Raw genomic sequence first — 22,052 nt, forward strand, 5'->3', positions numbered from 1 at the left:
AGTGAAAATTTATCAAAGTAAACGGTAACGTCTCGCGGATGATATAAGGTGTGAATAAAATTGGTAGCTCGTAAATTACGCCTTTACAGAAAACCTGCACGTCTTTCTATAACGTAAGAGAAGACATGGATGAGATGTAATGACCTAAGAAATGAGGCAGCGAGGAAGTATTATACCCATCAAAGAACCTATAATCTTATCCGATCCTTTCAACGGACTAGCTGCTATCTCCCTTAATCATTTCATACGTAGCCTATTCAAGTCTTTCTATCCCGACTCTCCTTTTCAGGAGAGAATAGTTCTTGGTCTTTTTCCTCGTTGGTTCATGTCTTTAATAAATGCTTCGATGAAGCATGGAGTTGGTCATAAGATATATTTCGCCTAATTCGACTTTTATATGATTATCTCAAATATATCGATTACCATTGATTACCAATGCAGTTAAATTTGAATTTACTAAGTTCACATTACATCTGATATTGACGATGACAAATACAACACTATAGAAAACTCGAAAGACACGTGAACTTTCATATGAAACCTAGACTTTATTCACACGATCATTCAAGTAGGAAATCTCTAATCATTTTATATCATTTTTCAGTAATATTCAACGTTCAAATTTGAGTAAAAACAGCTTACTTCTAAGACATCTGCAATTAAACTGTTAATTAATTCGTTAAACACTTTTCCTTGACAATATACGAGTCGTTGCAATTTTACGGGACAATTTTGCTCGACTGTGTACGCGGGGTCGTTACGTTCTATATATTCTCATTAAACAAAAACAGCAGAATTCCAACATTTCCAATTAACGGTGCTAGTGATGAATTAAATGTTCTCCCATGCGTCATCTCGAAATGACGTTCATTAACAAAGTTCGTGGAATTCTTCGGCTCGCGTGAAGGAGAGGATCCACTGCAAAACGTACGAGGTGTTGACTCGGCGTTAATTCCACACACACACACTCGCTCGTATGCGGGCCTAAGCGCGAATTGATTTCGAGATTGCCGAATCGGCCATTAATCACGCCGTTTGCCGCAATATAGCTGAAGAGAAGATAACTAGTTCAATAGTTGGCCGATGCCGAGGTCGATCGCTTACCGGCCGGTGCGAGGTGTATCATTTCAAAGAGGCGCTATAATTGTAAGGCGTCAAAGTAATCGGCTGCTAACAAACCATTCAGCATTCACACGTTCTACCGCGCATTTTCCCAATGAAAGAATTACTTCACTCGCGATCGCGAATTTGCACAAAATCACAGGCACGCCTTCCAAAAGAACCGTGTAAAATAGAGTCGGGTAAAATATAGAAAGATCTTGTTGAGTTTCAGAATTATTTGGGTTTTTATCGTATCTCGTAACTGCGTATGTGTTAATTACAATATAGGATATTGGAAAAAAGACTAAACAAACAGATATAGGAACGAAATAAAAAGAAAACTAAAACCTAGAATCTTAATATACAGTTTTCACGCAAAAGTTTGAAAGTACAATTTAATAAACTCATAAACTCTCATGTCGAATGTTCACTGCAGATAGAAAAGATGTGTGCAATAAATTGCAATGTAATCGTTGATCACCTACCAAGAAATAACTTGTAAATAACTACAGGAACATGATAAATTACGATGCGATCACGTAGTTCACGTAGGAACTCTTCGCTGAAGCATGATCATGCTCGGAGAAAAAGGCGAAGAGGCAACTTTTCGTGATTATGGATCGAGCGGGACGCAACACATCACCCGGCAAGTTTCGAAGTTCTGAAGTTCGACGACCCGGCCGCTTGCTCCCTTTATTTTTTACACCGCGTCGTCCAGGAAAAAAAAGCATCGTAAAGGATCGGAAGGAAACACCCGAAGCGATCGTTTTGCAAATGTGTCACGGTCTTTAATTCGCCGTCGCCGTAGCGGCGCATATATCTTCTTTTTCGAGGGAGAGTCGCGATTGGAGCCGTTATGAAGTCAACCCCTCCGTAGACGAGAAGTTCATGCATTCGCGCGCATCAATTAATCGCCGTGACGTTGCGGGATTTTAATGAATGTCCCATAACAAAATACGTTGAGCGTAATTAGAGTACGCCGCTGCGGGCGTTAGCGAGCGAAAGACAAATAGCCGCTCGTCCGCGTGCAATTATTTTCCGTCTAATGATCACGAAAGAAATCGGGAGTAAGTTTGTCAAGTCTATAGAGACTGTAGTGATGCGCGCGCGCGCGCGCGTATGTTTTTTGTACAGCGATTATTTACGCTCGACGAGATCTTTTATCTTATATTTTATCACAAAAAGACTAATGGGAAAACGGTAAACATGAGTTCTCTGCAGAACAACGGAATAAACGAATGGAAGCGAAATTATAAAGACAAAGATTTGTTCAAATTTTATGTTTTAACAAACCAATTGCATTTTGTAAGTAATTACAGTCTCTAGCTTTGCGCAACAATTATTTTGAAGAAACGTGTTTGTGCTTGTGAATGAATTAAGTATTATTTATTATTTTTTTTGTTATATTTTTTATATATTGCCGTCATTAATATTTATTCTAACATTTATCTCATCTATTTCGCGAACAAAATAACTATATGATATAATACATAAGGGATAGTAACTCTAGAACAACATTTTTAATTAGGACTTCAAAACTCGCTTCTTCATTGCTGCTGATCTTTATTTGTTTAAATTTTTTTTCAATGATTATGAAAGTGCAGCGGAGAGAAAAATAATCACTGGAGAATAAAACTTTTTAAATAATCTCGTATCGTAAACATTAGGAAATTTACAACAGCCCGTTTCATAATGGGATAATTAATCATTGATGCAAATGGTTTTTTATCGCGTCCAGCAAAATATAGCATCCGCGATATTCACGCCATTTGTCGCGTTTACACGCCGTTAATCCGATTGGCAGAGGGCCCGCGACAAAACTGGGATTAAATCGCGCAGCGCGCCCGCGTATTTTCGTCCGAATACGATAAAAGTTTTTCCAATCGCGAGTGTATATCGACGTCGGTTGACTTTTATCGGCACATCGAGTTTAACGGCAATCACAGTGGATTTCCGTTCGATTTTCTCATACGAAGATCGTGTTTAACCTTAGAACGTTAACGTGAACTGATTGCCAATTAACGGTAATATGCTTTCCGTGTAATGCAAGGAGGTCGAATGCCCAGTGCGTGGACACATGTAACGCGCAATCTTGATTAACAGTCGATATAGATCTTACAACTGTTACACCACATGTGCACAATAATACCGCGCAAATTAATCACCTTATGCACAAATCATGTATTTTTTTTAATGAGAAATATATAGACTAAGAGTTAAAATCTAAAATCTAAAATCTAAAATTTAAAATCTAAAATCTAAAATCGTATAAAATCTTAAAAATCGCTCTTGCATTATATACTCGTGTTGAAACTGCTTGCAAAAAGTCCAGTTTCTCTAAACAAACAATAAACGCTCAATATACATACAAGATTTAAGTCGTAGAGTGCGCTTTCGCACTGCATGGCTTTTTGCTGTTCCCCGGTAATTACCTCTTGCAATGCCTGCACACGTACATGCGCGGTAGGTGCAGCCTCAATAATGCAATGCATGCGGAACGACTTTGGATAAGAGAGCGGGCGTTTACTTTCGCGACGGGCGACTCTCGTCGACTGCGAGACCGCGTTAAAGCTCGTAATAGAGTGAAACTCGAATGCGTGTTTGTCGTGTAATACTTGAAACTCCATCGAGCACCGAGCAATTTGTGCCGCTCGGCGGGATGAAAATGCGTCGTAAATAGTACTCGCCAATGAAAGCGACCAGGCCGAAATCGTTCGGCCTGTTTCGGCACATGATTTACCGCGCTCTTAATTTCGCCGACAAGTTATACGCTTCGTGTTCGCATTACACATTTTTCTTGATCCCGCATTGTTAGCTCCATGGATACAATTTGCCTCGAAGGCCACTGTGCCGTTGATATAAAATGTTAGTTTCGAGTATCGCTTCTCTCTCGAGTAATGCCCGGAGAAATTCACTTCATTTTCACAGTTACGTTTTTTATAGACTTGAAGATGTTGTAAATTTATATATATAAACTATCTTTACATACATATATATATATATATATATAATAAGGATTAATATGCAGAGTGAATTTACGTTTCTAGTGTAGGTCTAATTAACCGTATCGAGGTTTAAACATTAAACACATGTTATTCTTAAATAAATGGATTCAATTATTAATGTCAATTGAACTCACGTTGACCAGCCTTTAGACACCGAAAATTGTTCGGAGTCATTCTGCCCTTGTCTAAAATGAAGGCGAGTTCTAGCGAAAACTTTTTTGACCTTTTTGTACCTTATCGCCGTCGTGCCGGTCATAAAACTTGACGAGCCGCCGCAGCCCGTTGAAATTGGTTTTAATAAAGAGCGCTAGGAAAACAGCGGCCGGGGGAGAGATCCATCTTCCCTATCGATAAAAGTACCCGGTACGTGAGAGAGCAGGTGGAAAAGAGAAAGAGGGAGAAATGCGCGCTCGACGTGCACGTTCAATCACTGCCAACTGGATCGAAATGCGGACGATCGGACATGCGAAGCTCGCACCTAGCGTCACCAGGGGGATGAGCCATCGGTACAGGTGGCTGGGAATTCACGAGCGACGAAAAAATGCTAAAGTCAGCGACCGTAGTGACCGTAATAAATTCGCTCGGCGGACCAACGGGTCAGCCAGCCAGCCAGCCAGCCGCTCGATCTTGCACGAGGTTTCCTCCGCAGCCGCAATTTCCCATCGAATGTTCCTGCGGCCGGAGGACACGCGGGAAGAGAGGGCAGAATTAGAGCAATTCTCTCTAATGGTAATTAATGCGGCGGCGCGGTCGATGTAACTCACGTTGAAAGAACAGTCGCGCGATCAGGTTGACCGTCCGATTCGCCCTTCCTTGAATCGAAAAACTCGCTGGAATCGGACCGACGGCGACGGGTAAGGGTTGAAAATCACCTCGGCCGGGACGACGAGACGACACGTTCGTCGTCTGAACTATACGTGTAGGTACACAGGTACATGATGATGGTAGTGGAATCGGTCGTGGTATCGCGGCCAGCACTTTTAAACAATGAGGGCTGATTGAATCGGGAGGTCCGATGGCATCAGCCGCGCGTTTTCGTTCGAAGCTCGCAAACCCGGGCATTCTATGCGCCCATTTCACCCTCGACCGAAGAGAATGAGGGCTGCCGGTCTTCGTAGCTCGACGACGGCGAGATGGCGGTGGCACGTACGAGCGAAAACACCGGCGTATATTTACCCAGCGCCGTCGCTTCGCCCGTTTATCTTTACCAGCGAGGCGATCGGAAAGGCGTGCGCTGTTGTTATTCTCAAACAGGCAGCGATGCGGTTACCCGGTATAAACGGTATTACCGTTCATCGCATGCGAGCACGTAGAGCATAAGTAAACTAGACTCGATGAGTTAGTCGTTTTCTTTTTACCTCCCGCGATATACGCACGTTTAATTACCATTAGCACAGCAAAGAGAAGCATTTTACAACCATTTATTTTAATAAATCCACGCAAGATATTCCTTTTCACGAGAAAACGATTTCAGAAATGTTATCATATTTTTACACAGTGTAACGCAGTTAAGGTGTGCAATCACGGAACTAAAACACTTAGAAAGATATAGCGGCGAAATTAGAACAGGTACAAACCGTGGCTCTTAAAAGCTCTCTTCAGAATCTCGCGATGCTGAACAACATCTTTTTCTTTTTCCCCTCGCATGCTTTTGCCGAAACACTTTGAACTTGCACCGCATTAACCAGAGGCCAAGCTCGGGAGCAGCACAAATTTGTAACATTTCTTTGGATAGCTTCGCGCGGAGAGAAATGCCGTTTCTTATAAGGATGTTAAATTGGCCTGTTGTAAGGAAATAACCAGAAGAAAAGTAGGAAGTGGAAAATACAGCGGGCGCCCGTTATAAACCGGATTTAGGAAGTAGAAAAATGCATTCCACAGCGGAATGTCTTATTTGAAGGTATCAGTTTCTATGAGCCAGGCTTTTTCTTATCGACTAATAAACTAGATGTGCGTTTTAAGGGATATAAGAAAAAAAATTGATTTATATAACGGGATCTATTTCGTAAATGGTTATATAATTTCGTAAATAGTTTTGTAAATACACGAAAAGTGTGAATCGACTTTCTAAATATTGACATTGTCAGATTATTGAATGTTACAATAAGAGGTAATAGTTAATTTAAGTAAATAGTCACACTTTGTGGAAATTTATTCGCACACGTGACTTCTCCATTAGCGGGTTACATTATGACAAAATCCGGCGATCGGCGATCAGTATGCGTGACGTGCGCATTAATTAATGGAAAAGCGGCAGCTTTAATAGAGCGACGGGCTGATAATAATATTGCCACGCGCTTACTTGCTAATGGTTTTCTATCGCGCGAGTGAGGGAATAATTAACTCATTTCAAGCGATCGCGCATTGATTAAAGTCCACTGCTGCGGCGGACGAATTCGGTCGGTACATAATTCGCGAAACAATTGGCTTACAATAGGCTTTAAAAATGCGAATCAAAGGTACAGACAACTCTGCCAAATACAAGTATTGCGTTGAATTGTTATAATTATTATTCGAAGCGCAAAGTTTGTGCTTAACGCATCGGTAAATCGCGCACCGCATTTGGCATTATATATATAAATAGGATTATATATTAAATATTAATAAAATTAATATGAAGCACAATCGCGTGCAGCAATTAAATATTCTTTAAAAATATTCATTATAATTATAAAATTCTTACATCTCTAATGTGGAAGGAGCACAAAAAACTTGTAGAAACTTGCATCTTTTACATCGCTAACTGCTCAAAAAGTAGAATAATGCTTGCCATCATCATTATGCCATGTGTGAAGTCCTAATAATATCTTGAATAAACACACACTCCAACAATTGAGCAATAAGGCAACTCTCTACGTCCGGTACGCCTACGTACGTTCACGGCACGTCTTGATGGTGAAAAACACAACCCTGGAGGCAACAATTTTCTTTAATCGACACGGGAGCTCGCATAATTGCGCCCGCTCGCCCTCTTTACTCGTATATACGTCGACCCAATCGACGGCCATGGCCGTAGGATGTACCAAAGGTAGTCCAGAAGCACGTATGTATTCCGATCACAAGTATCAGACGTTAAACTATAAAAATTAATTGCAACGTCGGAGTAACATTGATTACGGAGATATTTTCTATCGAAATTAAAAATTCCGGTGAACAAAATCTCAAAAAGATATATGAAAATGCGATCTTGTTTTACTGTTAATTTTAACAAGCGTTATTTAATAAGAATATAAAATTTTGATATCTACGGATAAATGCTGATCTATCGTAGTAAAGAAAAAATTGATCTTGCGTTCGATCAGCTGTACGACTATAGACACCGAAGATATTCGGGAGACTCTATATATGTGTATTCTGGTCGAGAAAGCACGTAAATGCCTTTGCCCGGTTGATTGAAATTTATGTTTTAATTCATAGTCGAATAGGCGGGAATGGCAAACAACATGCACGCGTGGTCGTTGACGATGCATGGACCGCGCGGAAGAGAGAACGGACGGGAGATGGAGAGGGACGGCACGGTGGCGAACGAGAGGGACCGAGAATGGACGAGGAAAGGGTGCGAGGGCGGGTCATCTCGTTTCTCTGTTTGCTGTTAATTTACAGTGACGCGCCGCGGCTAAGTGCGTCCGGCGCTAATAAATTTCTAGAGCCACCCCGGCAACTCGACACTCTCTCTTCCTGTACTTTTTCCCGCACCTCCATTTTCGTTGTCTCTTTCTCTCTCTCTCTCTCTCTCTCTCTCTCTCTCTCTCTCTCTCTCTCTCTCTCTCTCTCTCTCTCTCTCTCTCTCTCTTGCTCCCTTTTCCCTCCCGCGCAGCGTTCCACCGCAGCGACGAGATATTCCGGCCGCATCGAACAGCCTGTCGGCGCCGTGCCGCCCGATGCAGCGGCTCAGAGAAAAAGCGGCCTGTAAACGTGACACGCGACTGCACGCGGGGATTTTGTATATTTGATCAAATTGTAACCTATACCAGTTCGTGCATTACGAAAATTCCATTTTAATCGCGATGCAGTGGAGCACTTCGATTGCTTGGACTAATTGTGAAACACGTTGTCTGGATTATTGATCTTTTTTGGGACAACGCCAGTGTATACAAGCAAAATTATATACAAACGTTATTTTTTAGACCCTACGTTTGAAATAAAGAGAACCAAGAGAGTATTTCGTGTATTTATTTTATAGCGATCGACATACTCTCTGTATACATTTTCGTATAATGTAAAGTAATATTTCATCAATTAATGAAAAGATTTATTTTACGTTTAAAAAGATTTACAATCCCCATGTTGAAGATCTCGAGTCTCTCCGTAAATGAAATACAAATAAAAGAGTTAGCGAGAGCTGAAAGGATAACGGGAAATTAATAATTTTGTACAAATAAATAATTAAAATGTAAAGAATGATTTAAAAAAAATCTAAACTTCACGAGCGTTGCTGGAACTGGGGCTAGTATAACGCCTCGGATGATTATAAGTTTCTAGAGTTCTCGGTGCTGAAGCGGTATCCTCACTCCAAACTCGGTTCCTGCAATTTTTCTACTCAGCTTTTTTTATTCGCAGCTTTAACGAGGCTCTAAAACTGCGTCATTACTATCGAGATAAAGTAACTTTCTCTTGAACGTAAAGTAATGCAACCTATATTTTCTCAAAAGTGGACGATACCTTGTGCAAGGAAAGTCAGTGAATCTTTCTCTGCTAAATTCTTCGAAAGTTTACCGAGTTTCCGCATTTTAGAAAATCCGAAAGAAACAAGATCTATCTTGATAATTATCTTGAAACGCGTAATATGTCTAACAAAATAGTTGTCGCATTGCATCGCGTTCGATTTATTTTCAATTTCCTGCCGCGAGAATACATGGAAATGTTCTAAACCCTCGTACGATTTTATCTAATATCCGTGCCGCGCGTTTCACGCTTCACTATTATAAATCAATGCTCCGATGAAAACTTTCCAGTTTTGTTTCCTCGCATCGTAATATCACGCGATGATGCAAAATCGCCGTATCGCGCGGCGGAAACGTATCGGAGCTTGAGAAAGTAGAGCAGTTAAAAGGCCGACAAACAAAGTGACGGCCGCCAGGGACAGTAAATTTTTATCGATATACAAGGCAAAGCACACCGTGAGAAATGGCGTTGCGAGCAAATTGTACTAGCAGTCAGTATTTTTGCGCGACAGAGATTTATGACGATCGACGCGTTTCGCGATTTTCAGGCAGTCCGCCCGTGTTTGCTTCAGTATTTTCGAAATGGACGTTATGGCTTCCTCTGTACAACATTGAGGGATTTTAAAATGGTTACAGAGTTTGACATTGAGAAATATATAATACATTGAAAATAAAATAATTCGTCGTTGAGCAACGGCTCATATATGTAAGTGTATATATGTAACAATATATATATATATATATATATATATATATATATATATACACATATATCTGTAAATTACAAAACGAAAAGTTATAACGAATTTCAAGTTAAATTCGATGCCCGTACCAAAGTTTCGTTCATCCAATTATCCATGAATTAATAAAGATAAGAAATTGCTGTAAGAGAGAGACATCGATCGGTTTCTTAATAAAATTTATTGCAATAAGCGCGCTATATGCATCGTTAAGACCTACAGTTGAGTCTCACTCAGTCTCAGCCGTCGATTTAAAGAGTGCTCGACCATGTTTAAATTTACACGGAAAGGGAGCAGTCGACGATTTTGTGTGGAAGTTTAACCGCTTTCAAATATCTCATTAATTTCTGCCAATGGCAGACGCAAGTTCGCCGTTCCGCTGCAGTTTCGAAACTCCCGAGAGATCATACTCCGGGGCAAAATAAAGAAATGCAGGGAACTTTACTTGAGCCATCCCACTGCGGAGCAGCGAGACGAACAGAAAAGAAATAAGAGAAACAACTATTTCTTCTTTCTGTTGAAACAGAGATATATGTGAGTGTATACGAATCATCATCCACACGAAAAAAACAAATCTAATTTTCTAGTAAGATTGACGTACGGCAATGGAAAATATTTCAAGTGCGTAAACGCAAATGCAATTACAAAAAGTAAAAAATACTTAGACTGTCTTCCTAAAATTTCACGATTTAACCGTTAAAACGATAAATCAGTATTTAGAGATGATGTAATTAAAAGTAATCAATTTTAGAAAACAATTATTCATGAAGACTTGAATATTAATTTTTAAATCATCTTTTTGGTGCTCAGGTAATGTATTTCTTCCTTAGAATAAATATGTTTGAATATCCTAGTCACATATTCTGTCCACTTTGCGTTAAATCGATACGGAAAGTGGTGTTTAATAAAAGTTTTTAAGCTTTGATTTAGCTGGTTTAGCAGCTTAGAAAACTAGAGTCTATTTTCAAAAAGATATAATTTCGACCATAATATATTAAATTTATTGCAGAATAGTAGAGTGAACGGCATATGTATGAAATATCACCTATATGTGCATGCGTAACTTTTGTATATTCCACATGTTACTCTATACGTAAAATGTAAAGCAGAGAACAAGAGAACACGTCAGAATTGCGAATATGCGTCGGTTTCACTTCAATACGACTCGTATTTCACTCTACGTCGTGAAGCTGTGTATAGACATTGCTTCCAGTTTTCGAAACTATTGTGATATTTTTGTTTGTAACTGCTCACCAAATATGTTCGGCGCTTCTATTCAGTCAGCTCTCAATTTGTGCGAGCATATATATTTTTCTGCTACAAAAAGCAACTGACGCATGAATTCGTACATTAAAAATAATTTTATTTTAATCAAAGTATAAAAAGTTATAGGCAATCAGCATTAATTATAAAACGATAATGGAATATCAGCGAATGTTACCAGCTAAAGAATCTATAGGCAAATTTTTAAGTAATTTACTTTGAAATTACTATTACTATTACATGTTATTAGGAACTTTTGATACTTTTCATTTTCCGGACTTTTAACTCCGCGCGAAACCAATTAAATCTCATTGTTTTTTGTTACTAAAAGTTTTATGATTATAATTTCGACAAATTCGTGTAAAAATATTCACTTTTTATCTTTTCCATGAGAAAAATTATTTCATTACTTTCTTGATTTGGAATTCTTGATCGAGATAGATTCTAAGCGGAATTATATTCGGAGAAAAAAAAGGGTCTTTTTTCTATGTCTCTAAATATCAATTTATAGTCGAATTAAAACAAAAGGAAATTGCAAGATTTTATCGATCATTGCACTTAACGGTTCGACCCGTACATTTCTCTCCGTCGATTCTCTGGAGATAACGTCTAATAATAGAGTAGCCTCAAAGGATAAGCTAGTACGATCAAACTGATCGGACGCTCATTACGGGAAGACAAATTTGTCCAGGGGCTATAAATTCGTGAGTCGGTCGTGCGGCGGAAAGTTTTCAAGGATCGAAGTTCTACTGTAGAAACGTAGAACCGTGGAATCGAGACGGTAGATCAGCAACGGGCACTTTATCAGCTAAAAGTCGGACATGGTTCGGTCGGAAGTACGACAGCGGGAGGAGCAGATTTACATGCGAACGGCGTATTCGAGTCCGCGACCTCTCGCATTCAAGGGACGAATCGCCCCTTATGGATACGGGCGATAACTCGCATAACTTATACAATCTCGACCGCCTCGCCATGCAAAGTAGGTTAGTCCGTTATTTCAATGAAAACGACGTGGTCGCCGGATGAATGAAGTTGTAAAGGATACATGAGTATGAGGGCGATCCTTATCACGTACAATTATAGAAAGTTGTACATATGAGAAAGAATATAATATCACGCTGTGTACAGTATAATATTCTATAGTCAAGATACTCGACAATTGTGATCTGGTTGTACAAGACGGTATTAAATCATATTTTCCAAATTTATTATTTTTCATAACATATATACCAAACAAAAATTCTAAGTTCTAAGAATGTATTTTATGTTCCATAGACTTCTATGAACTTTTATAGACTGATATTCATATATAAATAGATTTTAAACACAGATTAGATTTATAAAATAATTATCATTAATATACTTCCTATGTTGTGAATTCGTTGATGAGAGTTTGCCGGCAATAATAATCAATATATTACAAGTAATTTCCTCTCGATTCTGCACGATTCTCTATCACTTTAATAATCTTTTCTCTCGCCGTTTATTTTCCCTTCGCCGTCGTCGGTGCGCATCACAATCCGATCCGAAAACAATCAACGACGGAAATCGCGGCAGCTCGCTTTCGTTTCTCGTCATCGTTTTCAATCGGCAACGCGGGTTCAAATCGTCCGTAGCTTTTACTACGGGATTTAATTAACTCCGCTCTCGAGGGAAGTAATAATGGCACATTTTACATAAAATCACCGCGGCGGGACGAGGGATTAAGAAATGTCACCTGGGACATCGATTCATCCGGGAAATGTGCGGCATCATTATTGCATAGTTCCTAGGCAGGATAACAAAGTATATAGCTACGATACAAGACCATCTGAGACAGCCGCGACTTCTCTATAATACCGCGTTCTCTCGACGGCATCAGTATCGAACGTATAATAACTCCATCATACTCTCGATGTCTCCTATCTCGCCAATTGCAGCCGGCAGTCAAAGCCGACAGTTTTAAGAGGATTTCGCTCGAGTTCGTAAAACGAAACTTGTGATCATTTCCATTTTATTTTTGCTTCCCGCCGATATCTGTGCATTAAATACCATGACAATCTCTATCAACTGTGATTTTTAGATTTATAATACGATGAGTTTTGTTTACATTTTCTTCAAAACAATATATACTAACATACTGTGTATATACTATTAATAAAATACTTCAATCGTCATTTAAGCAATACCGATTGAAATATTAATTATGTTGTCCCAAAACTAAAGACATAAAAAAATTATTAATCCTTCTTATTGTTAGTGCTTTTTAACGAAATTGTATCCGTGACCAGGTGAAAAAATCAAATGTACATCAGCGAACGCAACGGCCGCATCGCGACGCGTTCAAGTTTGATTAAGTGGTGGCCGTTACCCGCGCATACCTGCAGTATTAGCGAACTTGTCAGGAACTTCATTAATGGATCGGAGCTCTCGCGGACGCCTTGGGTAAATCCACGCTGTAATCCGATGGACGAGCTCGTCGGACGGCAATTGAAACTGCCAGCGGCAGCCGAACTGCCGTCCCGAGTCGCCCGCAAGTAATATACGCGCGTATAATTAGTTGCGTCGCACACTCGATAGCGCGCTCCGTTGGGGTGATTTGTTGGGCATGGTAATTTTATCGCTCGCGCATGTCTACGTAGCGTGTTTCTGCCGTTGCGAAGCTGCGTGTAGGTTTGCGGATGCTTGCTGCAGCTCGGTGCTATCGAGCTATCGATGCTAAAAGATAACTTGGAGTAGTTATCATTGCGCGTAATTAGCAGCATTAATTATTCTGCCCCGAGAAACATATCGTTGTCTTTGCGATCGATGTGTTACATTACGACGTGTATTACAAAAAAAAAGCTATCTTTCCGCGGATGACCAAGGTCGAATTATACTTCTGGGAAGCCGAGCGAAAAATATCGGAACGTCAAATGAAAAGCGATAATTCAGTAACGCCGTAATATTCTTAGTGTAGTTAACATCGCAAGGGCCGTATCCTGAAATATAGCTGATCAGTAGCACGAAGACGGCGGAAATTGATGATGATAGAAGAGCGAGAACTTCGCCGTCCGGAAATTAGCGACTTGAAATAGAACGAGAAGCAGGTGTGCTTGATAAAAATATTAGGGTTAGGGTAAACCCTACCGTTTATTACCCATTTACACATACACATACGTTTATCGACCGCTCAAGTATATAAATATTTTTGGACATACGTTTTAGTCTTTGTTTTATACAACACATAAATCTTCAGGAATTAAATTATGATATATGAAGTAAAATTTACTTACCTCTTAATTTTATATTTATACCAGCTTATTATTTGTCTCTGCAATGCAATATAATTAATAGTAATAAAACAAACAAAATATAAGTAGGTTTAAAACATAAATTGCCATAAAATATCACCGAGAATTCGAGGAATTCTCCAAACAATGGTGGTAGGAGCCAGGATGAGATGGGTCGATCAGTCAGTCAATAAAAAACACGTATGTTAAAAAAACATTTACATATTTATATGTATAAAATATAATACAATTTGTTACAGTGTGGATGATAGTGTAGCGTTTAGATGTTAATATCGAGTGTAAATCGGATAGGTATAAATCTAATGTAAGAGCGTTATGGAAGGATAGGGCGCTCAGTGTATGTATATTATAAAGATATAAGATACTGCGTGTTTTTTTTTAGCCACACCTATCCGAAATAGGTATCGAGTGTGTAGTAAGGTGCCTATGAGGTTCCCCTGACGTCATTTAAATCTAAAACTATATACAGGACATTCTATGTACACGCACACGCTATTCGCTCGATTTCCTTATATGCACTCTCGCGCTTACGCATTACCGCTCCGATCGCCGCGCGACCGTGTCACTATTTTTTAAAAAAGGACCACGGAAACTCGAGCCGGCGATCGCTAATCCTCTACGTACAGTACATACATTTTCGATTTCCCGGCCTTCACCGTCGTTTTCGTCAAGCCCGCGGCGACGTTGACATCGACCGACTTTCCGACTTCAAAATCCACTCAAATTTGGTTCGATACTCCCGATGGAATAAACATTTTTGTTGGAAATGGTAGATGGTGGATGGTGCAGGAAGGTGGAAGGCGTCAGCACACTTCGCGATGTCACGAAATTCGATTTTCCAGCGTCGCAAGCGTGGATTTTACTTTCAAGAAGAGAGAAAAACTGTCCCGTTGACTTCGTATTTCCCGCACGATTTGCATAATAACTACTCTATATCACTGTTGGAGAAAACAGAATTTTCGAGTATAATTCTTTAGATTACTTATTACATTATTTTTAATTAAATAAAAATTGATTTAAGCTTCCTTAAATAATTATCAAAGAAATAATGATGCTGTAGAAAAGAGAAATATTAATACAGCTGTTAACGAAAATAATAAGTCAATTGCTGTAAAGAAGATCGAAGTTTCGGAAAACTTTTGAAAATCGCCTCGGACGTTGTCGAAAAGACGGTGAACGCCAGCAATCGTTACAAAAGAAAAATCGCCTAACATATCTACGATACAAGATCATCGAGTATAAATGGTGTAACACGTCGCGCTACCGTGTCTTACCTAATATAATAATTATCCCAGTTTATTAAAGGACATTTACTCGTGACGCTTTGCTTGATTGTTCTGTTCATATCACCGGCGGTTCTTTAGCACCCATTTCACGTCGCCGACGATCGTCCGCGACGAGAGGCTTGCCAGGATCCTCGGCATCCGTCGGCGACGTGCATCAACTCCTCGAACAAGGACGATACATCGCGTCGTCCCCGCTCATCTCGCGCATCGATTATTACGAGCCCGTCTGATGAAGTTAAAAATCGTCCGACATTCAGCAGATCCTAACATGCATGTCCACGCAATGAAGAGAGAGACAGAGAGAAAGAGAGATACAATCGAGAAAAGAAAGAAACTGTAGCAGAAGCGGTCGAATCCGCGGAATCAGTTGGAATTTCGGACTGCGGCTACATGTGCTTTAAATGTGGAATGATGTTATTGCGCTTCCATCGAGAAAGCTGTGTCGACGTGCCAGAAAATAATGCGATGCTGTCGATTCCCATCGGCAGTCGATACCTATAGTGTTTCTCAACGAATGATTTATTCATTTTAAAAAATCTCACTTTGACGGAAAACATGAAACTTTCGTAACTTCCAGCAAAAGCTTCGTCGCGCTCGCATTCTCAAGCAAAACGGGTTAAACGCAACGTATCCCGTATACGAACTTACACCGTTGACATGAACGCTCCATTTTAAACGAACAAATTTCTCGAAAATATTCAGTAACTCTGCGGCAGAAACTCACCTGCTCCCGGATAACGGGTTATCGGAAAAAAAAACAACGTTGCCGGTGGCCCTCTTTTGGGTAATAATTGTCCGGCGCGTTTGCGAGTTATCGAAAATAGTTTGCTGAACAACCACGTACCGTCAAGCACAGTTTTGGGAAGCGACGTCATATGCGCGAATTTATTGTCCGGCAACGCCGATCGCTTTCCATCGCCAGGATATAATTCCCCGGGTTCTCGCCGTTGAACCGGGTCCAATCGGAACACAATATTTGTAAAGCAATATTACTGCAGTTCTCAACAATTTTGATTCGATAAGTACAGCGTGGTTTACGAACGAATGACATCCGCGTTGCTTGTGACCCTTAAGTAGTCAATGACGACCGAAGTGCTTTTTCTAACACCAATAATTTTTCAGAGGGTCGATACGGAAATTACGTTTCCACAAATAAAATTACACGATATAAATAAAAAGATAATATTTATAAAGTCATAAGTTATTTTTTATTGTACGTATTTTGATAAAATAACTTCACAACTGCTCTTTTTTCTATATATATAAGTTCGATTTTTGCTTGTGGAAATATACATAACGTATATACACTGTAAAAAATAACACGATGAATGAGTTATTTTAACACAAAATTTAGTGGACTTTCACCGATATTAAATTTTTTACTGTGTACTATGCTACGAATGAATGCATGAATATTGCGAGATATACTCGAGAGTCCCGACTGCTTAAGGGTTAAGATACACGGCCATTCGATTGCCCTAAGGTCTTCTCTACACACACACACACAGATTTTCTATGACATTTATGAATTATCAGTTAGTATTAAATTGTAAAACGTACCTACGTGTCCGATACCGATTAGTCGCGCCTACTTTGAGATTTCGCTATGCTAGAAGGGAGAGCAGGGAAAGAGAAAATCTTTTCCGATCTAACACCGAAAAATATGAACTCGACGAAAACAATTTAAAATTGATTTCAACTAATGAAACTTCCCGTTTATTATTTTTCTGTTAATACCGTTGCAAAATGAAAATCGGTAACAGCGCGTGTTTAGGGACACTTCCGTTTCGTTTGATTTCGAAATGAGGTAGAGTATAGAACAAATCCGAGTCGAGAGTCATTTAAATGGAAATTATCAGGAGAAGGTTTCGAATCGAATGCAAATCGCCATGCAGATCGTATCGTTCAAAACGTTCGTTTAGCCCTTGAGAACGTTCGCACGAGTTTACTAGGCACGTCATCTATATTTATTGGTATCGTGCAGCTGATTGAAGAGTATGCGGCTAATAATAACATCAATTTCATGATGGTCATAGTAATTATATTAATTAATCAATAAACTGGAGATAAACAGAACTTTGGTAAAATTGAATAACTTCATTTAAAAAATACGTTACAAAATCATAAATCGCTGAATCATAGATTTACAAATCTATAATCGATAACTTAGCTTATATACGTTGAGCAATCGTAAATTATCGCACGCTCAAGCGCATATCGATTACTCTTTGATATCCCTAATACGGATAAAATTAATTAGAATCAACAATTCATCGGAAAATTGAGTGTCCCAATATGTCATATTTGTTCAAAATCTTGAAAGTGTGTGTGTGTGTGTGTGTGTGTGTTGTGTGTATTGTGTGTATGTGTGTACGCACAATGAGAGATGTGTCAAGTCGCAAGTATATCGCTCTTTATACATTAAATAAAAAATAAATAACCGCCCATATACGACAACGAGCGTTGACAAGCGCGCGTGAATAACGTTACACGTAATAATAAACTGTACAGAATGTTACAAAGAGTCGTCGGGTATATATAATATATATATATATATATATATATATATATATATATATAGTGTGTCTATTTATATATTTATATATAAACGTTGGTTAAGTAACACACCTCTTCGTAAAACGCTTCAACAAAAGAGATTACGATTTCCATAGCGAGACTTAGACTCTCGCACGAAATTACCATCGCGTGCAAATCAACCAATGCTTATACAATCTTTATTAAAAATGCATCTTTATCGCTACGGTCTAATTAACAAAATGTACAGACTTCGGCGAGAACCGTGCGAGCACGACGTAGTGAAGCGCGCACACATTTATTGCGTGACCGCCGAAGTCATCAGAACAGTGTTTCCCAAATGTTGTTTTCCGCGAACAACTTTTATTACAACGGAAAATACGCTTTTTGCGTAAGACATAATGCTGCGTTGCTTTCAGAGTTCTAGTTTTCCAAATTAAATTTTTTTTTGTTCAAGTCAATACAAAAAAGATTTATGAGATTTTAGATAAAAACATTTATTTATTTCACTAGATTTAACTTCGCTTTCTTCAATCTCATACTTTCGCTTCCACAGGAAATGGCATAATAAAAAAATCGTGATCTTTTTTCATCGTATTCCAAATGGATTTGTGATTAGTTCTTTATAACGCCACTTGAAAGTTACCCAACATCTATATTCTTTAAATTTTAATTATTTAATCAATATTTTCCATTTGTCGCGCGGTTGTATATTTTTTTTATAAGCAAAAAATCCGTTTATTTACAATCGAATTAAATTGGGAAATACTGTACTGGAAAAACTTCGGAGAAAGCAGTCGTATGCTGAAAAATAAATTCACGAAACGTTCTTCCGCGAATATCGCGACGTCTCGTCCGGTTCTCGAACAGCAAATAAACAGCCAACAATTAAACTCTTGCGATTAGCTCGAAAGAAGTTTTAAATTAATATTCCGCTCTGTCGCGAAAATTTGCTAGGATATCTCTCGGTCGAAATCACCGATCAAGTCGTACGTAAAAGAATCAAACAGCATTTCTAATACTTTGATTATTAAATGTTATCTACTCCACCCATCGAGATGGAATAGATACATTTTAATGCGACTTAAAAGTAGCTTCGATTCGTGTGTTAGCGTTAAGGCAGTGTCTCGAAATCGATGAAGATATTAGAATGACTCACAAGCAACGACAATGAATGGCAGCTTTATCAGGCAGTGCGATCGTAGAAAGAAGTAATTAACTTAAAGTATAAATAGATATAGTGCAGTTACCAGAAGTATCTCACTTTCGCATCAATGATAAAGAGTATTGCATTTTCACGGAACTCGTTCGATTATTTCGATTATATTATCGTTAAGAATATTACATAGATTAATATTTACAACAACATTGTATAATAATTTAATTCTTGACAAGTTATTAAAAATAAAATGTTACTTAATTTTATTATTATTATTTTCCGTAATATCTTAGTTACTAATTATAATCGCAGTCCATAATTCAATATATATTTAGGTCGTTTATTTATTCTTTACATTTTATCAAGACTTTTGATGTGAAAAATAATTTTGCACAAAACAAAATGATTCATATATATATAGGTCCCTTCTATTATATATATATAAAATTTCTTTGAAAAGTTTTGATTATATTACTGTGAGTTGATATATCGAGGCAATGAACGTGTAGTATATAAAGAACAAGGAAGTTTTCTCGTGTTATTCATTTCCATCGCAACTTGCATTATTGATTCTAACGTGCTAAAGTCTACGTACGACAAAGCCGGTGCGTTCACATCCGAGAGATATCCCGCTATGGTCATCCTACGCGTACACGTGAGACATTACAGACTTTTTTTGCAACAGCGTATTTCGAATACGGTAAATGCAAATGTTCCAAATATAAATAATAATATAAATTTCAGGTGAAAACTGTCACGCGACAATTTATAGATATTTCGCATCGAAGCGTGGGACTTCCGCTTTTACCATGTTCCGAAGAGTACCGCTCGCAAAAATTCTCTATTATATAACAATGGTGCGCGCAAACGGAAGTCGCGAAAGAGAAAAGCCGATCGCGAAACGAGAACACGATAGATTCGATCTCCCGTGCTCGGTTTTACCACGGGCGTAAATTAATATGCCGCACATCCACATCCGGCTTCCGGCCAGTACAACGTCATTAACTCTCTCCTTTCTGGACGATTTTTAAATGCCGAGATGAATATTTGATTATCATCATGTCGAGTTTCAAAATCGTGTATATATTTTCAAGAGTTATCGAGGACAAAGTAAATTGAAAACTCGACGTGAAAAAAAGTGTCAAAAATAAAAACGTGAGAGAAAGAATATTTTCTAAATAACAACAGCACAAAAATATTCTATACACCTAGTACTTTGTAGATGTTCTCTTGAAATAAACTTTTATAGCATTATTTGCCTTGAAAAAAACAGAACCTTTTTTTAGTCAATTAGTTTTCAAAAACGACATTTCTCTCTGTAGAAACCGTCCAATTTAATTTAATTAAACAATCGCGAAATATATGTTTAATTATTTTATTATAGGTTTACTTTTTTATGTTCCTAATTTTTGATATTTTTCAAAATACAGTCACGTAGCTGCACTAAGAAAAAAAGAGTTAACATTTCTTGTTGATAAAACCGAACGTGTATGGCGGATGAAATATTTTCGATGACATGCCTCCAAAATTACCATAATTTTATTTCAACACCTATAAGTCGAGATAACGTGGATTCGGTAATTTCTTCTACGTTTTCTATGATATATATATATATATGTATATAAGTTTCATCTACATCGAATCGAATGATTGCAATTGTCCTTTTCCACTCGCAGAAATTCGACACTCTCGACTAAAGGCTGGCGAATTCTTTGCGGTACGTGCGTGTATATACGTTGCTTAAATCTTTACGAGCTGCTTGTTTTACAAATTAGGTAAATTCAATCTTTAAATACTACGAATTTTTCAGTGAGATGCGGATATAAACTGCTGTGCTATATTAAGATTATCCAAACAAGAATGTTTCAGAGAACTTATAGCACTCCAAAATATAATGTACCGAGTTAGCTTCGATTACTTCATTATTTTAAGCGTTTCACTATTCAGTATCGGAATAACGAAGGTCAAAGACGGCTGTAATGTCTATTATACCTATCAGTACGAAACACGATATGGTACACGACGAAAATCGCGCCAGCCGCTAGCCGTGCCGGAAAGATCATCCCGCCTCGGAAAAAAAAAGTCCATCCGATCGAATCACCCGAGGAACCCGGACGCGTTCGATCGGAGAACAATAACACTTATCTAAGCCTAAATGTCGCGTCGTTGAGATTGGCATGTACTTACGCGAACATACACGCACGCTCCAGCTGTTGTTGTTGCTGCTGCTGCTGCTGCTGCTGCTGTTGCTCGGTCCGCCGCGGGTTCGATCGCGATGGATGATCACCAGGGCGATCCTGGATCCGAGTAAACTCGAACGACTGCTCGTCTGGCGGCGACGTTCACCTGAACGCAGCGCCCGCGACAACGGTGACGGCGGCCAGGATCACCGCCGCCGATACTGTACGGCCACAGGAGCTACCGGCCGTGGGTCCCGCGTCGCTGCTGCGGGATACCTTGCTACGCACCAACTGACCTCGCTCGACCGCATTCGATTCGTCGCTGTCGGGGTCGACGGGCGCGCCGATGTCACCGTCCTCGCTCAACAGCATCGACAGCTTGTTCCGCAGTGGCTTTTTCGCACAGGGCACGCTCGCCTCCTCGTAGGGCCTAAGGATACGCGGGTAGTGGACCTCGAGGTTGTCCGTGTTGGGCAGGGCGCCCTTACCACTGCCGCACAACGGCTTGAACGTGCCGCTGCGAGTAGCTTCTTGGAAGCTTTGAAAATTCGACCCCCAATTGTAGCTGACTAGCCGTTCCTCGAGCGTCATACCCGCCAGATTCTGCGGCTCCTGGATCATCACAGGACTGGAACCCCTGCGACAAAGACGAAGTCGCCTCGTAAAGTCGCCATGCTTCTCACATTTTACATACATACGCTCTTATATATATGATTTTTTTATATATCTCATTTTGATCATGATTGATTGATGATATGCGCACTTTTGTTATATAACTGTTATATAACTAGTTATTCGTATATAATATACTACATATCATTAAATTTTCGATTATTAAATATCGGAA

General features: G+C 39.1%; 2 protein-coding genes across 4 annotated transcripts in view; one reads left to right on the forward strand and one right to left on the reverse strand.

Annotated features, from left to right (window-relative positions):
• LOC143896303 (uncharacterized) overlaps positions 1-22,052 on the forward strand; it is a 317,491-nt gene that overhangs the window by 82,124 nt on the left and 213,315 nt on the right. The gene's annotated exons all lie outside the window — the stretch shown is intronic.
• Olf413 (DBH like monooxygenase olf413) overlaps positions 14,231-22,052 on the reverse strand; it is a 196,297-nt gene continuing 188,475 nt past the window's right edge. The window contains exon 9 of the mRNA XM_077404056.1: positions 14,231-21,842. Within this exon, the coding sequence (XP_077260182.1) occupies positions 21,368-21,842 (475 nt within the window). The 3' untranslated portion in view covers positions 14,231-21,367. The remainder of the gene's footprint in view (positions 21,843-22,052) is intronic.

This window comes from Temnothorax americanus, unplaced genomic scaffold, assembly GCF_048541705.1.
Source record: "Temnothorax americanus isolate GAGA-0224 unplaced genomic scaffold, ASM4854170v1 Scaffold18, whole genome shotgun sequence".
Taxonomy (NCBI): domain Eukaryota; kingdom Metazoa; phylum Arthropoda; class Insecta; order Hymenoptera; family Formicidae; genus Temnothorax; species Temnothorax americanus.